This window comes from Orbicella franksi, chromosome 14, assembly GCF_964199315.1.
Source record: "Orbicella franksi chromosome 14, jaOrbFran1.1, whole genome shotgun sequence".
NCBI classification, from domain to species: Eukaryota; Metazoa; Cnidaria; class Anthozoa; order Scleractinia; family Merulinidae; genus Orbicella; species Orbicella franksi.
Genome location: NC_138158.1, coordinates 6,561,068 through 6,582,053, shown reverse-complemented (window position 1 = coordinate 6,582,053; position 20,986 = coordinate 6,561,068). Strand labels below are relative to the sequence as shown.

The following is a 20,986-nucleotide window of genomic DNA, read 5'->3' as shown; positions in this document are numbered from 1 at the left end:
CGCGCGTGAGTTAGCCAAATTTGTCTATTAGTGAGGAATTTACTGTTTCTTGCTTACTCAAGGATAAATTCGTGTTTCATGCAAGGGAATGAAATAACCCTTTCTACGGTACATATGGCTCACACACTAGGCATAATCACGCATGCGTGTGTTTTTAAGGGCAACTCCTTGCAACGGTAGTTATTAGTAATCCCGCAACTCCTACGATCATAGGACCAGCTGCAGGCTACCATTTGACTACCTTTGGCGCAACTTTCTCCAATCTTCTGTGCAAGTCATTACCAAAAGAAGTGTTTTACCTTTTACCTTCATTGTTAGCTATGATTTCCAAGAAGCAAGTTTTCAGTGTCAAAATGTTGCTATAATTGTCACAAGACCAAATGACTGATTTTTTTTTATCACGTTGTTGTCATGATCTACTTGTCTTTTCAGTGTTATTACATTCAGCTCAGTTTTTCAACAATATTAACCCTTCTCAGACATAAACCATTACAGCAGTTGTTAAATCAGTAGAAAACTTACACTTGGTTTTATCTAAAACAGGATAATTGTTATTGCGTCTGTGTAATAGTGGTTGAAGGGTTATTTATAAATATATCGAAATAAACAAAATGTAGTTGGCCACTTGCACCTGTACCATACCCAGCAAGATCAGGATCACATACAGTGAGGTGTTTTGCTTATCATGTTTTATCAATTTCTTACCCTCTTCCTTCGTTCTCTCATATTGTGTAGAACTCTTTGGTCCATCACCTACAGAAGTGTACGCTAACACTTGAAATTCATATTCTGTGTACACATCAAGCCCAGTGACAACTTTGTTCCGGATGGATTCACTGTTGATTGGTTCTATGGTTTGTAACCCAGAAGACCCTTTCTTTTTGTAGAACAGTTTAAATCCTCTGATGATTCCATTCCTGTCCTGTGCTGGTGGTAACTCCCAGGATGCTGATATACTGGTAGAAGTTTCTGCAGTCACAGTGAAGCCATCTGGAGCTTTTGAAGGCGCTACAATTGAACAACAAGTTAGTTCTATTCTAAGCACGTTCTTCTACTACACATAAACGTTATTTTTCAAATTTATTTTTAGTCAAACATTACGTAAAGTAAAAAAGTACAAAAAATTGTACATGTATAAGTGCAAACAAAGTATAGCACAGCTCAGCACATGGTATACTGTCCCTGAGTCACGACAAGCAGAGAGTGAGTGACCACCCAGAACAGTGAAGTTTGCAAGGTATGTGAACCAATAACTGGAAACTGGAAAGGAAGTTGACAGAGTTAATTAGAATCATGCAACTGTAAGTAGGCATCACATGAATCCTATTAAACAAAAACAGCTCAATTACTTCACCTGTGTCCTTGTTTAATTCACCCACCTGTACGACAAATTACTTACAAAAAGGCTGAGCCCAAAGTGGTCCGCTGATAGAACAAAATAATTATAGTCCTGTAGTTCTGTATCGGCCAGGTTTTTCAAAGCCACGATTAGCGAGAATTTTGATTTCAGTCTGTACACATTTCGGTGAGGTTTTCTGTTTGTTTTCTTTGTCCTTCAGTTTAGAGTTTGAGCAATCTCAAACTACTCAAAGAATAAGAAGTGAAAAACATTTTTTATACAAGAAAAATTGATACTTAATTGGTTAACTCTTAATCCTGGGTTAGCATTAACTAAGCTTTCGAACAACCCAGACCAGGTCTATAATGTTGACATATTTACAAGTTTTTAGGCTTTGTTAATTTTACTTAGCTGGCAATTAAAGCCTTGCATAACAATAAACAGAAGTATAAGGTATCGTTATTTCTTATTTCTCACCAGCTTCTTTTGTTGTTGCAGATTCTGGATTACTCTTTGGTCCATCACCTTTGGAAGTGTAGGCTAACACCTGAAATTCGTATTCTGTGTACTCATCAAGCCCAGTGAAAACTCTTGTCAGAGTTGATCCGCTGCTAACAGGTACTGAGGTTTGCGACCCTGAAGAACCTTTCTTTTTGTAAAACAGTTTAAACCCTTTGATAATTCCATTCCAGGTGTTTGCTGGTGGTAACTGCCAGGATGCTGTAATAGTGGTGGAGGATTTTACAGTGATAGTGAAGCCACTTGGGGCAGCTGAAGGAGCTGTAATTGAACAACATTACAACATTATTCTGGTGGTAACTGCCAGGATGCTGTAATACTGGTGGAGGTTTTTGCAGTGACAGAGAAGCTACTACGAGCTTTTGAAGGAGATGTAATTGAAAAAGGTTAACATGCACATTTGATACAAAAAATAACTCATAAAACAGGAAAGTAGTTGGCAAAGCTGGCAACTGATATCATAATGAAAGTAGAGGAAACAGAATAAGTTATTAAGGGCTATAAGTAAAAATACAAACGGTACAACAAAGTGCTGAGGTTGAGTTATGGTAAAATGAGATGGTGGGAGAGCTGAGGGGACAATAAATGGCACCCACTGCTTGAATTTCTACTACTCATCCCAGCCAGGAGTTAAAACACGAGCCATTATGGCAGTAGTTTACAATTTTTCATCTAAACAGGATAACTGTTAATGCGTCTTTACAACAGTAGTGGGACTACGCATGAAGGGTTGTAAATGGCGAAATAAACATAGAATGTAGTCAGCCACTTACTACTGTGTCATACCCAGAAAGGTCAGGACCACATACAGTGTAAATAAAACTGTTGGAGCAATCTTTGATCATGATTAAAGTTCTAAAAAAGGAGTTTCAAACAGATCTAAACTGGACACGTTCTGAGCTGCAGAACGTGCCCAAATAATTAAGACCACGTTTCATTGTACAAACAGATTTTATCCGCGCTTAAGTCTTTGTCTAACCTTACTTCATTTATGTAAATCCACAGGTCATATCCTTTTTGAATTAACTCTCATTTATTCATTCCGAAACATCGGGACATTATATCATTAGTTTTTACTTGCTTTCCTTATCTCACCTAAGATTTTCCTTTCAATATGAAATAAAGGCTATTTCCTCTGTTTCTATTATAAAATTTGATGTCTTCTGCTGATAGTTACAGAAGTACAGTAATACTATCTACATATAGTTAAATGGAATTTAACATAGTTAACGACTAGGAGCTAGTCTGGTCAGTAGCGTTTTTATAGGCGGTTGTCAGTGTCTTGGCCGTCTGTGAGCGTTTGGTTAGCGTTTGGTGCGTTTTGTAGTGTTTGATATAGTTCTATGAAATTTTACATAGTTTATGACCAGGAGCCAGTCTGGTCAGTAGCGTTTTTGTAGGCGTTTGTTAGTTCCTTGGCCATCTGTTAGCGTTTGTTTAGCGTTTGGTGCGTTTCTGTAGCGTTTGCAACAGTCATATGGTCGTGAGAGCCCTGGGGCTGACATTGTCCAGCGGTATATTTGGTTAGTACATGTGTTGTCGTCCCATGTGCTCGCAATGTGTTCATCGCTCTGTTAGTGTGGCGTTGTGGATTGAATTATAGTTTAGCGGTTCTCGGCGTTCTCCCTATTGCTTCGTTAGCTATCTCGGTCGCTGTCCCGGTTAAAACAGAAGTTCTTCGATCTTCGACCGTGGCGTTTTTGTTTCGTCCTGTCTCCACCGCCGTGTTGTGGTTCGTCTTCACTTCTCTCGTACCTGGTCCGATAGTGTGCTCGCCGTTCAGATAGCCTGGCTTTTGGTTGGCCTAGTATAGCGTTTCCCAGTTGGGAAGAATTTCGTCATTCGCCAACCGTGGTATCCTCGCCCGCTGTTGCGTTTCGTCTTTAACTGTCGTGGTTCGTCTTTAACTCGCTCGTCGTTCTCTCGTACCTGGACCGATAGTGTGCTTGCCGCTCCGATAGCGTGGAGTTTTGGCGGGCTTAGTGTAGCGGTTCCCAGTTGGGGAAAAAAAAAAAAAAAGAAAAGAAATTTCGTCATTCATCCACCGGGGTTTCTTCGCCCGCTCTCGCGTTTTTGGTTCGTCTTTAACTCGCTCGTCGCTGGTTTGTACATCATGCCGAACCCACCTCGTTCAACCAACAATAGCTTGTCTGCCGGACTTCGTTCGGAGGACTTACCTCTGTTGTCTTCCGCGCCGACAGTGGTTTCAACGGCTCCCTCTGGCCCTGTGGCGCCTTTGGCCGTCGATTCGATCGCGGAGGCTGTTGTTCGCGCACTTGGAAGTTCCCTTCCTACCATCATCTCTGCAATTCAAGGGAACGCCCCCTCGCCATTAAATTCCTCCGTCCCTGGCACTTCTGTTGGCGTTGCTCCATCTAGCTCCTCCGAGTCGACTGCTGTTTCTTGTGATGCCAACGTTTCATCTGTGGCTTCTGGGGCGTCGTCAGGTATGTTTACTTTGCCTGCTTTTGTTCCTACTTTTTCTCCCGTGTCGGCCATCACTGACTCGAGCTCGGCCCGCTTTGTGGCCCCCATCACCTCTCCGTTCGCTAGTTCCAGTGTAGCCAGTAGCCTGCCAAGCCTCGGTAATTCTGCATCAGTGACCAAGTCTGAGAAGGCTTTTATTGTCGGTCCAGGTCATGCACCAATCCCGGCAAAATTGGCCAAGAAGATCGTAGAGGGCCAGTTCGTGGAGTTGGCGGATCTGCTTACGGTAAATCTTCGCGCTGTGGAACAGGAACCACAGACCTTCCTGGAGGGTAAACTCCTCGTGTTCAACGCCAAACGCAGGCAAGTTGAAATTAAGGATATTCTTACCTGGACTGAGGCCTTCACAATTTTCCAGCTGGTCCTGTGTGCATCTTATCCCCTGCGCTGGTTGGACCTGACGAAGTACAAGCTCCTCATTATTCAAACAGCCCGTCAGTATCCAGGTCTGGCTTGGCTTGAATACGATCTGGCCTTCAGAAGGGATGCCGCTGCCTCGGGCCTTAATGATTGGTCCAAAATGAATTTGGATCTATATAATTTTCATCTGCGTTTGCCAACATCGTCCTCACTGCAACCAAAGCCATCCTCCCCTTCTGGGTTTCCTCAGTCTTCCTCAGGCAACCCGGACCCCCGCTTACGTACACCATTCTGCCATTCCTGGAATGAGGGGCTATGCCGGTGGCCATTTGGGAGGTGCAGGTTCCGCCACAACTGCAGCAACTACGAGGGAGAGCATACCAAGGCTAACTGCCCCTTTCCCCGCTCAGCTGGACTTCGTTCCCGCCCCCCCTCCCCTGGGGGGGGGGAAGGGGACAGTACTGACGGGCAAGGTACGCCCAATGTTGTGTCTGTACATAGTTTTAATAATTTGATTGTGTTGCCTAGCCAGCAGACTGGACTGCCTCAGCTGGCAAATTTGTTTTGTCCCGTTCCAGTTTCCGTTCCAGTTTCAGTTCCAGCTTCAGTTCCAGTTTCAGTTCCAGCTACGCCCTGCATTACAGCTGTCTCTTTTGCTCCGTTATATCCGGTTTCTAAGGTCTCACCATTACAGCTGGATCAATTTCAAGCGGAGCTGCGCCATCATCCCGACGAATCAGCTGTAGCTTATGTGATTTCTGGCATACAGGATGGATTTCGGATAGGTTTTGACCCCTCCTTAGTGTCACTCAAATCTGCATCTTCGAACATGCGTAGCTCCTCTGAACACCCAGCAGTGATTGACTCCTACTTACAAAATGAAGTCTCTTCCGGCAGGGTGGCAGGTCCTTTTCCAGTGCCGCCACTTCCATCTTTGCACATAAGTCGTTTTGGGGTGATCCCCAAAAATAATCAGCCGGGGAAGTGGCGTCTCATTTTGGACCTCTCCTCACCTGAGGGGAAAAGTGTAAATGATGGCATCCCTAAGCCCCCGTTTACAGTTCAGTACGTTTCAGTGGATGCCTTCATTGATGGCATAATGACTCTGGGCCGAGGAACACTAATGGCCAAGTTCGACGTGGCCAGTGCATATCGGAATGTGGCAATCCACCCGGATGATCGCCCTCTTCTTGGCATGAAGTGGCGTGGGCAATATTTTGTGGATATGGTGCTCCCATTTGGGCTGCGTTCTGCACCATTCATTTTTACTGCCATTGCAGACTTGGTTGAATGGATTCTGGTTCAAAATTATGATGTCACATTTCTCCGTCATTACTTGGACGATTTCCTCACCTTGGGCCCACCGGCTTCCCCTGTCTGCCACAACAACCTTCAAACCTGTGTTCAACTGTGTAAAAAACTTGGTCTACCACTTCATCCAGATAAGCTGGAGGGTCCTGCGACTCGTCTTACAATCCTTGGGATTGAACTTGACTCTGAAAAACTTCAGGCCCGCCTCCCGGCTGACAAGAGAGTTAGAATCGTTACACTGTTAGATGTGTGGGCTGCAAAACGTTTTTGTAAACGTCGTGAGCTGGAATCACTGATTGGCCACCTCCATCACGCCTGCAAGGTTGCCCCACAGGGTAGGACATTCCTTCGCCGGATGATCAACTTGCTTTGTGCCTTTCGCCGCGATGATCACCCCATTAGGCTTAACCAGGAATTCCGACGGGATTTAACATGGTGGCGGGAGCTGTTCCAAACTTGGGATGGCCTCAGTTTTTTCTGTATGCCCACATGGGCCCCTCTTCCGGACTTCCAGGTCTCGTCGGATGCAGCTGGCTCTTTGGGATACGGAGCTATTTTTAAATCCCACTGGTTTTCTGGTGCCTGGTCAGTTGCACAAAGTTCATTATCTATAGCGTATAAGGAACTCTTCCCAATTGTGGTAGCAGCCTATCTGTGGGGCCCTCAGTGGGTATCTCAGCGGGTCGAGTTCTTATGTGACAATGAGTCCGTGGTGGCTGTACTTAAGTCTGGCACCTCGCGGGACAAAAGCCTAATGATGTTGCTGCGTTATTTGACTATGCTGGCCATCCGTCATTCCTTTTCGTTTACAGCTTCATCAGTTCAAGGTAAAGCTAATCCAGTTGCTGATGCACTCTCTCGATTCCAATTTCAGCGGTTCAGACGTCTGGAGCCACATGCCGACCCGACCCCATCCCAGATTCCTGCTTCCCTTTTGGCAGCGCTTCAGATGCCTTGACTCAGAAGTGTCACTTCCTACTTACCCAAGGTCTTGCACCATCCACCCGACGAGTGTACCGATCTGCCCAACGTCGATTTATAGACTTTTGCCGCCAGGATGGTCATGCAAACCAGGATGGCTACATTCCCCCGGCCAATGAGGAGACTCTCATGCGCTTTGCTTCTTTATTGGCAGATAACCTGAACCATTCCTCCATCAAGGTCTATCTTTCAGCAGTACGCTCCCTTCATATTGACCATGGCCTTCCAGATCCTTTAGTCGACTGCCTTCGTTTGCAGCGTTTACTCAGGGGCATTAAGCGGGTTCAGGGTCCAGCTTCACCTAGGCGCCTACCTATCACAGTAGATCATCTGAAGGTCATTCAGTGCTCTTTGGACCTGTCTACTAGAGACCATGTGATGTTGTGGGCTGCGTGCTGCTTGGGATTTTTTGGTTTTTTGCGTGCCGGGGAGTTCACAGTCAACTCTGTGTTTGATCCTAACACCCATATGACTGTTAGCGACCTGCAAGCAGACTCCTTGGTGAACCCCTCATGTTTTAAAGTCCGTATCAAGTGCTCCAAGACAGACCCCTTCCGCATGGGTTGTGATATCTACTTAGGGCGTGGCTTGGGCTCTGTGTGCCCCATAACAGCTTTGGGCAATTACTTGTCTCTGCGTGGGTCCGCTCCAGGGCCACTGTTTATATTTAGCGATGGTCGTCCTCTTACGCGGCAGCAGTTATCATCCTCTGTGCAGTCCATCCTAAATGAGGCAGGGTACTCTGGCTCATACTCTGGTCATAGCTTCCGTATTGGGGCAGCGACAACTGCAGCGGCGTGGGGAGTTCCAGATCACCTTATCAAGACCTTAGGGCGGTGGTCTAGCGATGCCTACCAGATCTATATCCGAACTCCAGTTAGTTCGATTGTCCGCGTATCCTACCAGTTGGTGGCTTAACAGGTAGCGGATTACTCTGGGTACCAGTGGGGGTGGGTGCCTCAGGCTGGGGTTGTCGGGGGCTGTGGCCTTGGTGCCCCGAGCCCCCTTACTCCGGGTTGTTCCATCCCAGAGATCCCTTCAGCATGGCGCGGGGGGCTCGTGGCTTGGTTGCGGGTTGGGCAGGCCAGTCGGGTGTTCTAGCGCCTTGGGGATGTGACTGCAGTTGCAGCCCCCGGGCTTCGTAGGCACCTTCCCTCCACTAGCGACTTGGGCGTTAAATATAGTTAAATGGAATTTAACATAGTTAACGACTAGGAGCTAGTCTGGTCAGTAGCGTTTTTATAGGCGGTTGTCAGTGTCTTGGCCGTCTGTGAGCGTTTGGTTAGCGTTTGGTGCGTTTTGTAGTGTTTGATATAGTTCTATGAAATTTTACATAGTTTATGACCAGGAGCCAGTCTGGTCAGTAGCGTTTTTGTAGGCGTTTGTTAGTTCCTTGGCCATCTGTTAGCGTTTGTTTAGCGTTTGGTGCGTTTCTGTAGCGTTTGCAACAGTCATATGGTCGTGAGAGCCCTGGGGCTGACATTGTCCAGCGGTATATTTGGTTAGTACATGTGTTGTCGTCCCATGTGCTCGCAATGTGTTCATCGCTCTGTTAGTGTGGCGTTGTGGATTGAATTATAGTTTAGCGGTTCTCGGCATTCCCTCCCTATCCCCCCCTTTCTTTTCAGCATTTTATTTTATTTATTTATTTATTTATTTATTTATTTATTTACTTATTTATTTATTTATTCATTTATTTTCCACCAATGCCGTCTGGCTTGAGTGTGACGGGTGCCTGTACGGGGCTTGGCGCGGGGGGCTCGTGGCTTGGTTGCGGGTTGGGCAGGCCAGTCGGGTGTTCTACCGCCTTGGGGATGTGACTGCAGTTGCAGCCCCCGGGCTTCGTAGGCACCTTCCCTCCACTAGCGACTTGGGCGTTAAATGCCAAATAATATTTGTTTTTAATTAAAAGCCTAACTTCCCTTTTCTCAATAAATGACACCTGACTTTGCAACTCTTCGCTACATGACATTGAGGCACACACAAGAAAGTAAGTGTCATGCTATTGCATTTTGCACATGTCAAAAATGGATTAACATTGTCCATCAAAATCACACCTAGCTTGTGATCATTCAATAATAAATAGGTTTCCTGAGTTTTATCACAGCAATGTTTGTACTGATCCAAACTGCATCAAAAATTAGGCACACAAGAGTCAATATTGGCACATTCATTTTGTAACAGCAAATTTTTGTCATTTCTTTTATCCCTCACTTGTGTGACATGTTTGGATGGTATATCCCAAATTTTACGATAACTGCAGAAATTCTTGCCCGCTCATTGGCTAATTTTTATTGTCAATAAGCTGACAGACAAATGAATTTATAATTTATGCAATGCGTCAGTGAGCGAGGGCGGACAATTTGACAATTTATTATCGTAAAAAACAAATTGACATCAGTGTTTAATGTGTCTGTCCTGTTATTGACAATGAATTTCGTCATAACATAGTCAAAGTAGTTTGCGGATCCACTCAGCTATCGCTTTGTGGATCCACAGTTACTTTGACAATGTTATGATGAAATTCATGATAAATAACAGGACAGATGCATGAAAAACTGACGTCAATTTGTTAAACTTACTATTGAAATCAGAAAATTCTTTAATATAATAAAATGAAATGACTGTCCTACTCCAGTTGCAAGATACAATAATTATAATATTTTACAGGAAGTCCAACACAAAATTCCACTTCTGCCTCTAAGCAGAGTCCATAGAGGGAAATGATTAAGAAGCTCAGTAAACATCAAAGAAGTAAACAAACAGGTTAAGATTTATGTTGGATGGTCCTTGACCCTGTACATCGTTTGTTTTATGCTCATTGACTATGCATGAATTACATAATAGCTATGCTTCTAATGGTTAGTTGTACGAGCACACATAACAACACCGTTTATAATTTGGCAGGTTTTGCACAGGGCCAACCCCCAAAATAGCCAAGAAAAACATACATCAAAGAACTCTGCCAGTCTTCATAACTATTCCGCTATTAACTACGCTTTAAGGAAAATGGCCACAAACAAATGTAACTGAAAATTTCAAGATGCTTTGTTTGGTCACATATGACTATGTGCATTGATTTGAATCGACAAGGTTGATTCCTACAATTGTACATAATTATTAGCAAAAGTTAAGCAAAAAAATGTAAATCTCTCACAACCTCGTTCCCAGGGTCTCCCATCTTCCCGATGAGAGGCAAGGCTCGTCACGGCCGGTTACGGCCGGCACAGGAGTCAATGGGTTAAAGACGTATTTGAAAACGGTATTTAAGAGATCCTTAGATCCACATTTATAGCCACAAATGTCTCACTGTAGTTTGAGTTTGGATGATTTCCGTTCGCTGTTCTGACATATCAGTTTATTTAGATTGAAGTAAATTAATTGGAGCAATTAGATATCATGCAGTCAATGCATGCAAAATTACGCCAAAATTGAAGTGTGTTCTAGCATGTGTAGCTTTCCTATAGGAATAAAGTATCATAAAACACACATTTAACTTAAGCTACTGTGGCATTGGATTCTCACTGAGGATCAGTCCAATTCTACAAACAACAACAAGAGCGAATATTTTGTAGCTCAGCGACAGCAAATAGCCATGATTTGTGGTCAGAAAACACATTTTTAGGGTTATGTAGCTCGACCAATGGCTAGGATATGTGGTTAAAAATAGAATTTTCCCAGTCGTAGCTTAAACTAGCTCGGCAAGTGACCATGATTTCTTGTCAGAAAACAAACTCTCCTTGTCGTGTAACTCGCCAAAAGGCCATGATTTGTCTTTAGAACTAATTTAACTTTCATTTACCTATTAAAACAAGATGTAAATTTGAACAATTGAAACAAACACAAACACAAGGTAAAATGTACAAGATAAGTAATGGTGGTGTGCTGTCTGGTAGGGTCGGCTGGTCAAAAATTCATTTTCTCAAGAAATATTTATCATAAGTGTTGGTGATCTGAAATTGAAATTATTTGAGTTTTGCAAATATTTAAATCAAATGTCTCCTAAAAAACGTTTTGTCCAGTAAAAGTTAAAACTTTAGTTAAAAACATTCTTACGGGGTCGCTACTCAGTGCTGCGGGATATAATTTATTCATAGCTAGTTCAACTTCACAAGCAAATTGTTATAAATTTTGTCATTTCATCAAACTTTGTTGACCAAATATGCAAAGTACACATGTGAACACACTGCTCTAATCTTTGATTACTACTAGTTTATCTTAATAGCTCACAAGGAGTTTGGCTGCTGGTCAGCCGCTGAGGATAGCATTCTAGGATATGTGCAGTTCATTCACTTTCAAGACAGTTAGGCCCTTGAGGTTGCAAGCTTAGATCTTAATTGCCTTTCTTTGCCACTCTCATTACATATCTGGACTAGAGATCTTGTTAAAAATGTAATTCTAGCTATTTTCTTTCTCCAAAAGAACACCTGCTAGGGGGTTGACCCATGGTGAGGTTGCCATTGTCCCCTTGAATTTGCATATTGCTTAGTTTTCATATTGGTAAGTCAGTGCTCACATTGCTTCCAGATGACACCTACATTGTACATTGTACATTATACCCTTCATACCTTATTACTCAAGAAATTCAACACGATAGCTATCTTTCACATCTTACCATCTTCATTTGTTCTCACTTCCTGAACAGAACTTTTCGGTCCATTTCCACCAGAAGAGAAAGCTAACACTTGAAGTTCATATTCTGAATATTTACGTAGTCCAGTAATATCTCTGCTCAAAGTTGCACCACTTTGAATAGTTAAAACAGTTGGATAATCTGCAGCAGAGTTCTTCCTTTGGTAGAACAGTTTAAATCCTGTGATTGTACCATGTCTGGAGCCTACTGGTGGCAGCTGCCAAGATGCTCTAACACTTGTGGAAGACAGTGGAGACACAACAAAGCTACTTGGAGCTTGGCTTGGAGCTAAAAATTAACAAATGACCAAATTTATGATGCAGTTGAAGGTTATGCAATACAGTACTCTAGATCTGGTGTTGCAGAAATCAAGGCAAAATACAGAAATATAGAAAATGTTATTTCATGAGCGGCTTTGCGCACAATGTTGGTGTACAATTGCGTAACAAAAACGGTCTCACGCTAAATTTCTTATGATTTCTCATCATTCTTAAAGCCAGTGGTCATAAAACTTCACAAAATTAAACTTCCAATTATGTGCACCCCAAAAAGCAAAATTTTCTGTCTGAAAAAGATTTATTAGAAGAACAATAACAAAATTCCGAAAGCAGGTCAGGCAAAAAGTACCGTTTTCCCCCCATTTTTTGACCCAAACGTAAAGTGCATTATTACAATTTTTAACTTCTTTGTGTAAACAATTCAATTCAAGAAGGTGTCTCCAAAGTGCACCTAAATTTGGCTTTAAAAATAATGGTGGGACTCTTTCATTTGTGGTTGTATTTGTCAAAAAAATATGATTAAAAAACTAGCGTTGAACCACGTTTTTAACTTTCACATTATTTTTATCGCGCCTTTGCTCGCACGTTTTGAGCACTTTTTTCCTTTTTTGCCTTTCATGCAAATTTTCTGTTTTGCCAATCGTGCCTCTGGCATCGCGCACTTTTTTTGCCTCTCTGGCCCATGCTATTTTTACAATTTTGTCGTTTTGCTAATTTGGCCTTCTGGGCGCTTTTGCTGCTTCAGCTTACGCATTTTTCTTCGCTGGCAAACAACACCATAATAAAGGCTGAAGTACGCGAGTGGTGCAAAGTACTGACAAAAAGCCGAAGCGAGCATTTTGTGATGCTTTTAGTGATGTCATTTTCACAGGCGAATGCTCATTTTAGATTGAACATTATCCTCGCCGATCCTTCCGCAAAGTTGGCGAACAACACCGTAATAAAGGTCAACCAAGACATCAATGTTTTGTTTTTCTTCATGCGGAAACCTTTTAATCCCTAAACTCGACTAACATAACTTGGGCTTGTCATCAATAACAAAATGGCCGCAATGAACACGAAATGGACAAGAAGATGCAGGGAAGATCTTTGCTTAGTGTGCGTAAAAAGAAATAAAAAAAAGACATAAGATGATTCATTCTGTCATTTTCTCAAGATCACCGGGCTGCACATAAATTGGACAAACGTGTATTTAAAGTTACATCGTTTCGAAATCCTTGGTAAGCACTCTGATAGCGTAACTTACTAGCATGTGGTGTTCTCTTTTCTCCATTGTTGTGATTCCATTTTTGTGATTCGAAAGAGCTCGTTTAACAATAATTTCCAATACTTTGCCTTGCAAAACCTGTAATATGGTTAAGGAAGCTTACATTCGGAATTGAACCAACTCAGTTTGCTGGACTCCGAATAAAGGCAAAATAAGCAAAAAGCTAAAAGGGCGTGATTTTTTTGCTGGCGCGAAAGGCAAAAGCAAAAACCACCAAAAGGAGTAACGTGGGCGATTTTGGCAAAAAGCAAAATTTGCCAAAAAGGCAAAAATGGCAAATCGCGCCTGCAATGAGCGCGATAAGAGTAGCGTAAAATACGGCTCAATGTGTTACGCTACTTGTGAAGTTTAGAATGGAGAGTATGTGTGATTTTGACTCCTTACAAGAAAGGCACAAGCGCTTTTGAGACATAGCTAAGATGGAAGGAAACTACATGAAAATCGCTACAATAACCTGCATTTTTAGAACAAATTTTCGTCCAATTTTGGCTAATTTTGATTTGTGCACCGACATCGTGCGCGAGGCCAAGCCTGAGCTTGAAAAAAATGGCCTCAAACGCAAAATGGGGCATAATGGATAACAAGAGCAGCAGTATAATTCACTAATGCAGTATTTTAATCTGGTGATCCTTCTGTAAAACTTCTGTCTGTTATTATGTTTATAGTGGTGATGTGCAGACTGTCTTTAACATGACTACTGTAAGATGAATAACATGTAGCTCATTTTCATATACATGTATGGTACTTGTCTTAACTACCAAAATTAATAGCACCACAAAAGTGGGGAACCTCCAAAAATAACGATAGAAAAAGGTTGCTAAAATTTAAGAGTAACAAGTGTGGTTACTTTTAAAGTTTTGCAATACTCTATGTTTTTGAACCATGACCAACTGTGATCCATATAATTTTGTAGTTTACTTTACGTAAATTAATGCATGTACATGCATATATGTAATGAGTTTATTGTAAGCCAGTAAGGCTAATAAAAAATAAATTTACAATGATAGCACTTAATATATGAAAGGTCACAAGTGTAGAAAGCAAGATACCTGCAGGTTTAAGTACTCCAAATACTTCTACTCTCAGCGCTTTGTGAGTTGAGTAACTTGTCGGCTGAAACCGGATAAACCTTGCTCTTGCAATTTCTTTTAGATTGTGTTTTACTATATCGTTCCTTCCTGAGTTACCATCAAAGACCTGCAAAAGAAGCCTTTGTATTAATTATTGTTTGCAAAAATTACTGTACATGTATGTGTACTGGCAAGTGATGAAAAATTCTGCACAGAACTTATGCAGCTACTGTTAAGTAGTTATTTAAGCTTTACATTTCAACTGTAACACATAACAAAGTACCGGTACCCAGCATCACTGTTGGAAATTAGCTGACTCGTCTCCTCACTCATGCGAGCGTGAAAAGCCTTGGCTGAGTACAAATCATCGATCACTCACCCATTTGGTGAGTACCATTTTCATTTTTTGGGAAATCATTTAAAGATGATTTCCAGTCTGTACTGTGCACTCTTGAGAGTTTGTTTGCGTTTTTTTTTTTTTCATGTAAGACATTACAAAATGTAAACATTTTGTAACTACTTACATGAAAAAACTTAAAAGTTTCAAAACAACCAACATTATGGATGCAAAGCGGTCGGAGCTTTATGCTTCGTTCTTTCTCATATCACTTGATGAAACAACTTTGCAGCTGTAAAAATCAACGATTGAAGCTGTTGGAAAAAGAATTTGAAAGGCCGTAAAGATAAGGTATGTCGTTCTTAACGAATAACATCGATTTGCACTCCATCGAGTGAGAACTTACAATGTTTATGAATATTAGGAAGCTAAGACTGCACAGTACAGACTCGAAATCATCTTTAAGCTTAAATATTGATAACACGCCTTTGTATTTTCCATTTTGGCAAGAGTATTTTTAAATCAAAACGTATTCCAATGTCTTGATTCTACTGGGATATATGCAAATTAGGTAGTGCCAGCCATGGAGTGTCAAAAGTCTTTGATAAAAACCTGGATAAAACAGTAAAATCAACTAGATATCATTCCACTACCTCTAAATCTATTTTGTATTAGCATGTACTCCTGTACTATAATGTGTGAGCCCAGCCACTATAGACGTCACTGTTATGGTTGTAGATGTAATCAGAGGGGGTTACAACTGTAGCCAGTCAGTCAGTCATGCACAATCACAGTCACATTCAGTCAGTCAGTCAGTCGGTCAGTCAGTCATTTAGTCCATCAGTCAGTACCTCAGTTATGTATAGTCACAGTCACTATTAACATTTAGTCAGTCAGTCAGTCAGTCACAGCCACAGTCGAAGATTGTCATCCACAGCCAGTCATATGAAGCCAGTCAGTCATACACAGTCAGTTGCAGTCAGAGTCACACAAGTCAAACACAGTCACAAGTCATTAAAATTTTTCTCACAGCAGCAATCACAGTCAAAGAGTCATGCAGTCACAGTCAGTCATGTGTGGTCACAGTCACAGTCACAGTCACAGTTGCAATCACAGTCACAATTGCAGGTAGATTCAGTCACCGTCAAAGTAAATACAAAGTCACAGTCAAGTCATGCATAGTCATAGTCAAATTCACAGTTATGCACAGTTAATGTCACAGTTATGCATACTCATGGTCACTGCTGTCAATAACAGTCACATAGTCACTGTCACAGTCACAGCCACAACCAAGTGAAAGGTACTGATTCACCGTCAGTTGTTAAGTCGCTTCTTGTCAGTCATAGCATTATTTAAAGTAACCGCAGAGGAGTTGTAAGTCAGTAGTTGTCATCATTACCACTGCCATCCTTGACAGTGTTGACTTGTGCTGGCAGTGGTCTACACCTCACATAACAGACCCTAACACACTACACCAAGGATGTACATAGACCTTGCATCACACTGCACTTAGAAGAAATTTAAGTCTACCGAGGCATTATTACATGTATGTCACAGTAATTACATAGCCATAAGAAAGATGATACGTCCTGGTAGCATCAATAGCCATCAATGTCCATCCAATTTCTCAGTCTCAGTCTCACAGTCACGGCCACGGCCACGGCCACGGCCACGGTCACAGTGAGTCACAATCACAGGTTCAAGTACATAGTCACTGTCAAAGTAATTTGCAAAGTAACAGTCAGAGTCTGCTTAGTCACAGTCACAGTCACTGTCACATATTTATAGTAATCTTTTACGATAGTTCCAAGTCATAGTAATTGCCAACATTACCACTGCAATCCTGCTCAAGGTTGACCAGTGCTGGCAGTGGTCTGCACCACATGTTACAGACCCTACATACACTACAATAAGCATATAATGTATATACAGTGTATGTTCACTGCAGACCTTAACATGCACTGAACTTAGGCATAAATGTACTGAGGCAAAATTACTGTCAAAGTACTAGTCAAAAAGGAAAGACAATACATGTACTTCAATGTCTCTGTATGTGATCCAACCAACCTTATCAGTGCCATTTTCTTTGAAGGTGACCCAGTCAATATTGTTAAGTGATAAAAGTAACTTGTACTTAGTTGTCCAGTGATTTTCAGTTGATTTTCCTTGAGTTGCTACAGCACAGATAAAGAACTCATATTGGAGGTTGATTTGGAGATATTCAGTAGAATTGTTGTTACTACTGGGTGACCACGCCTCGACTCCATTCAATCGACCTTTGGAGGCTACATTACTGCTGCTACTTGAAGAGGCTGCAAAGCTGTTGTCTGGAAATGCATCTTTGCTGGAGACTCCAAGAGCCTGGAGTTGACATGCTGAAATTAATTTAATGGAACACTCTATCAAAGACTACATGTAAGTCACACCAAAATCAAGATAAAGATAACATTGAGGGTTTTAAGCTGAATCTTTTGATCCAGATTCCAGATTTTGGAATAACTATTTATCATACCTCTTCTTTCAGAATACACTTCAACTTCACACAGTGTTAATGAGTCATTCAATAAACTTCTGATTGTCACATATCTTCCATACAAAGGAGGGCGACAGAAGAAGGATTTACCCTCCCCTCTTGGAACACTGTAACCACTGTGGCCACACTTAGGGTTAGTCACACCCCCACTACTTTTCTTTGACCCTAAAAGAAAGGTAGAGAAGACAGTAAAAGAGAATCACATGATAACTGTGCTCTACATTTGCCGTGTTGCCTTTCATTGATTGTAATTTCTGCATACAGTCAAAGGACAATTCTTAGTTTTCCAACATTACTCATGATTTTATCAGAAGTTATGTCAGTGTTACCACCGGAAGTCTAAGGCAAATTTATTCAAAAATTACAAAACTATCATTCTAATATTAATGATACAAAACATATCAATGACACAAGACATTGCTACAATTTAAAAAGTACTTACGCAGTAAAGTTACAGTGTAGCAATAGCAAAGCTACATACATGTACTTATATGGCTTAATAATGTACAGTATTTTGAGTTAGCTTACAATAATTATTAATGGGAAACTGATATTCAGGCATCTTCTAAGCAGCATAAAAAATAAACTGCTGAACTATATTATATACTTAATAACTTGTTCCAAGGGTAACGCTTAGTTTTGTTTTCTTGAGGATCTCAATGTTTCCCGAGAGGAAGATTCAAGGGAAAACAAAACTGTTTCCCAAGGCCAAAGGGACCAGTAGTTAAGTGCTTTGTTATAATAAGCTGGAGTTTAGACTGTAAAGTAATAAGGCAAGAGGGAGTCAACATAACCTCTGGTTAGTGGAAGAGCGGGCAACATAGTTGCCCACCAGGGCAACATTTAGGTTTAGCCATTGCCATGTGACCATAAATCACCCAATAAGAGCTAGTGCATGTTAGATTCAATTAAATTCCAGCTATATATATGACAATGTGCTACAGCTGTATGTTGAATTGTGCTGAGCAGCAATGAGTTGAACTACACCTGTACACTGCACTGTGTTAATTACACTGCACTGCATTAAACTACACTACACAGGACTGTTGTTTACACAAAATGGTGTTGAGCAAGCAGGGCTCGAAAAATATTTGAATTCCACCTTGCCTGTTGGGCAAGTAGCTCTCCAATTTTGCTTACCCGGGGCAATTCCCCGCTTGCCCAAGTTTTCAAACTCATAAATAATTCATGAACCCAAAAATGGACAAACTACAGGCATGTTTTAATGTAATAAACCCATCTTGACTGTAGTCCTCTTAGTGCTGATCAATTTCATGTTTGTGCCATTATATTGTAATAGTTCCACAACTTTTAACTTCTTCATTCCGCTTTTATGACGTCAAATTCAACTTTCCCTGAAATTTTGAACGTGATAAAAAAATGTCATCAGGAATTAAATTTTGTCCCACAGCATCTTTTGCCAGTGCCTCCCAGTTGAAGAAACAAAGTTCGAGAAGTTGTAGTTGTTCGTTCATGTATGTACTTCCTAGTTCCTGTATTACACGCTGGGTATCTTCGTTATTATACAACCTTGAATCAGTTTGATCAATTCATCGAAGATCGTCTTCAACCCCTTGAATGTTCACCTGCACCTTGTCTAGCTCCATGAAATCGTTGTGAAGAGAAGCGCGAGAAATTTACAACACGCAGAATTAACAAGTTGCCTTCCCACTTCAGTTTTGACACAGACACAGTGTCGAATTTGAAAAGCCGGTGAGAGCATAATTTTTCATTTGGGTGAATGAAAAATAGTTTCAGTTGAGGGAAAACATCCGTTTGAAAGAAACACTATTTTAAGTCATCTTCCAGGAACTCTGAAAGTTTTGATGACTTATTTATCCATTTCTTTTTAATAATATAATACTTTTCATTTCGTTCAGCGGCGCCAAGTATGTTATCACTGGCAAACTTGCATGTTTCGCCGAAAACATAGCCTGCGAACGCAGACGTATTTCCAGCTGTCACTTGGTTCCACCAAAAAATAACGTCTGCGGACTCGAGCCAGGAAACAATTTCTGTGACATAATGACTTTTGTTTCTCCTTGGCCAATCAGATTCCATGATAGAATGAAACTCAAGTGCTCCTCACAGCAAATACCTCGTGCAGAGTCGGCAGTAGTTCTGGGGTTATTTGAGCTAAACTATTATTGGGTTAGAATTCCTACGTCACAGAAATCGTTTCCTGGCTCGGGTTCGCAGACATTATTTTTCGGCGGAACCAAGTGACAGCCGGAAATACGTCTGCGTTCGCAGGCTACCGAAAACAGAGATTTACCTGGATTTTAGCATAAAAAATGCTGGCTTCGTTTTCGCAGTAAAAATATGCGGCTTCTTTTCCTTTAAGTTTTACACAGAGAAACTAGAAAATGCTTGCAGAAAATTGCTAAAATTTCAAGAAATAAACACAGCTTTTTCGTGCCCAACACGGCTATTTTTAATCCTGGAAAGAAATTTGATCGCAGCAGATTTTGATCATGTGCTAGGCAACCACTTGTGAGCTGTGAGCGCACATTATGCAATCAGCAAAACAATGCTATAAATTGTAATTTTCATCAAGCTTCATCTACTTGAACACTTGATTACCATTGAGCCTAAAATTTACCTTTTCTTCTCAAAATCATTATCAAAACTTTTTAGTCAGCGAATGGTTTGCCTGGGTCCTTGCCCGTGGGGTAAGTAAGGAGAGAAAGTTACTTGCCCGAAGGAAAAATCTACTTGTCCCGGACGACTGGACGGGGGTTTTTTCGAGCCCTGGCAAGACTGGGCTTGGCTGTGCTTAGTCTCTAATGTATTGCAAATGTACATTAATGACAGAACTTAAATAATTGAAGGGTAACTTTCCAAGGCTCATTACAGTCATCATGCATGCATGTGAATGGCAAAACAAGCTGAATGGTGTATTAGCATGTAATTGAACCTTTACAAAACACTATAAAATTGATAGAAAAGCTACCTACCCACTCTGATTTCAAAGTTGCCCTGCCTGTACCCCCAGTGTTCCACTTGGTTGACTATGTACACTTCAGAAACAGGCTCTATCTGCCCTAGGTCAACTCTCCACCAGGGGTTTCTTGTCCAATGTGTATGTGTACAAGATCCCTTACTATAGCTTGTTTCACTATTACCATCCACTGCTAGCCTGCTGAAACCACCATAAGGTTCACCATTGTACTGATCCGTATTCTTTCCAAAGGCCAGATTTTCTTGAAAAAAGCATTGATGATCATCATGACATTGGATTAAATAAAAATATGTAGTCCTTAAACTTTCCTAGAGAGACATTCACAATGCACATGAATCATTTTATTTTCAAGGGATTAGGAAAGAGCTGTTGAGAACTTACAGGTATCAAAACACTCCTCCAGATTGGAAAAGTTGAGAGGACAACATTTGCTCCATGAACCATGGGATAAAAACATAATTATTATCAAACAAGCCCTTTCAATGGTTCCAATGCTTGACTTAAAGTAATCTAACACAACCCAATGGTGAAAAAAAAACCATGTACTCACCAAATTCAAGGTAGAGAATTGTCAGTGACAGAAATGAAATCCTTATGATGAAAGGCACATTCACTTTCTTTTGACTAGTACAGTAATTGCCCATGGCACCTTTCTGCTAGAACTTAATTTGTTGTACATGTGATTTTAATAGACTTGCCTTCCTATTTTCAGCAAAACATGATCCAGTTCTAACAGTATACAACTTTAACAGATTACATGTACTGCTAATTTTGACCTGATCTTTACCCTAGCTGTTTATTTGTCTTCCTTACCACCTTAAGAGTGTCTTTTTCCAGGCATTGATAAATACAATTAAGATCTTGGCCACTTAAACTCCCGAACGAATACAGTTTATCACTAAAACTCTT

At 41.2% G+C, this 20,986-nt stretch overlaps 2 protein-coding genes across 2 annotated transcripts in view; one reads left to right on the top strand and one right to left on the bottom strand.

Moving 5' to 3' along the window:
• Positions 1–20,986, bottom strand: part of LOC145468206 (uncharacterized) — a 47,070-nt gene that overhangs the window by 9,166 nt on the left and 16,918 nt on the right. The window contains exons 4-8 of the mRNA XM_081451883.1: positions 16,650–16,957; positions 14,225–14,372; positions 11,613–11,918; positions 1,817–2,119; positions 706–1,008 (exon numbers count right to left, since the gene is read on the bottom strand). Of these exons, the coding sequence (XP_081308009.1) occupies positions 706–1,008; positions 1,817–2,119; positions 11,613–11,918; positions 14,225–14,372; positions 16,650–16,957 (1,368 nt within the window). The remainder of the gene's footprint in view (positions 1–705; positions 1,009–1,816; positions 2,120–11,612; positions 11,919–14,224; positions 14,373–16,649; positions 16,958–20,986) is intronic.
• Positions 6,866–8,883, top strand: LOC145468172 (uncharacterized). Its single transcript, XM_081451857.1, has one exon. The coding sequence runs from the start codon at positions 7,127–7,129 to the stop codon at positions 7,913–7,915; it is 789 nt and encodes a 262-aa protein (XP_081307983.1). The 5' UTR covers positions 6,866–7,126; the 3' UTR covers positions 7,916–8,883.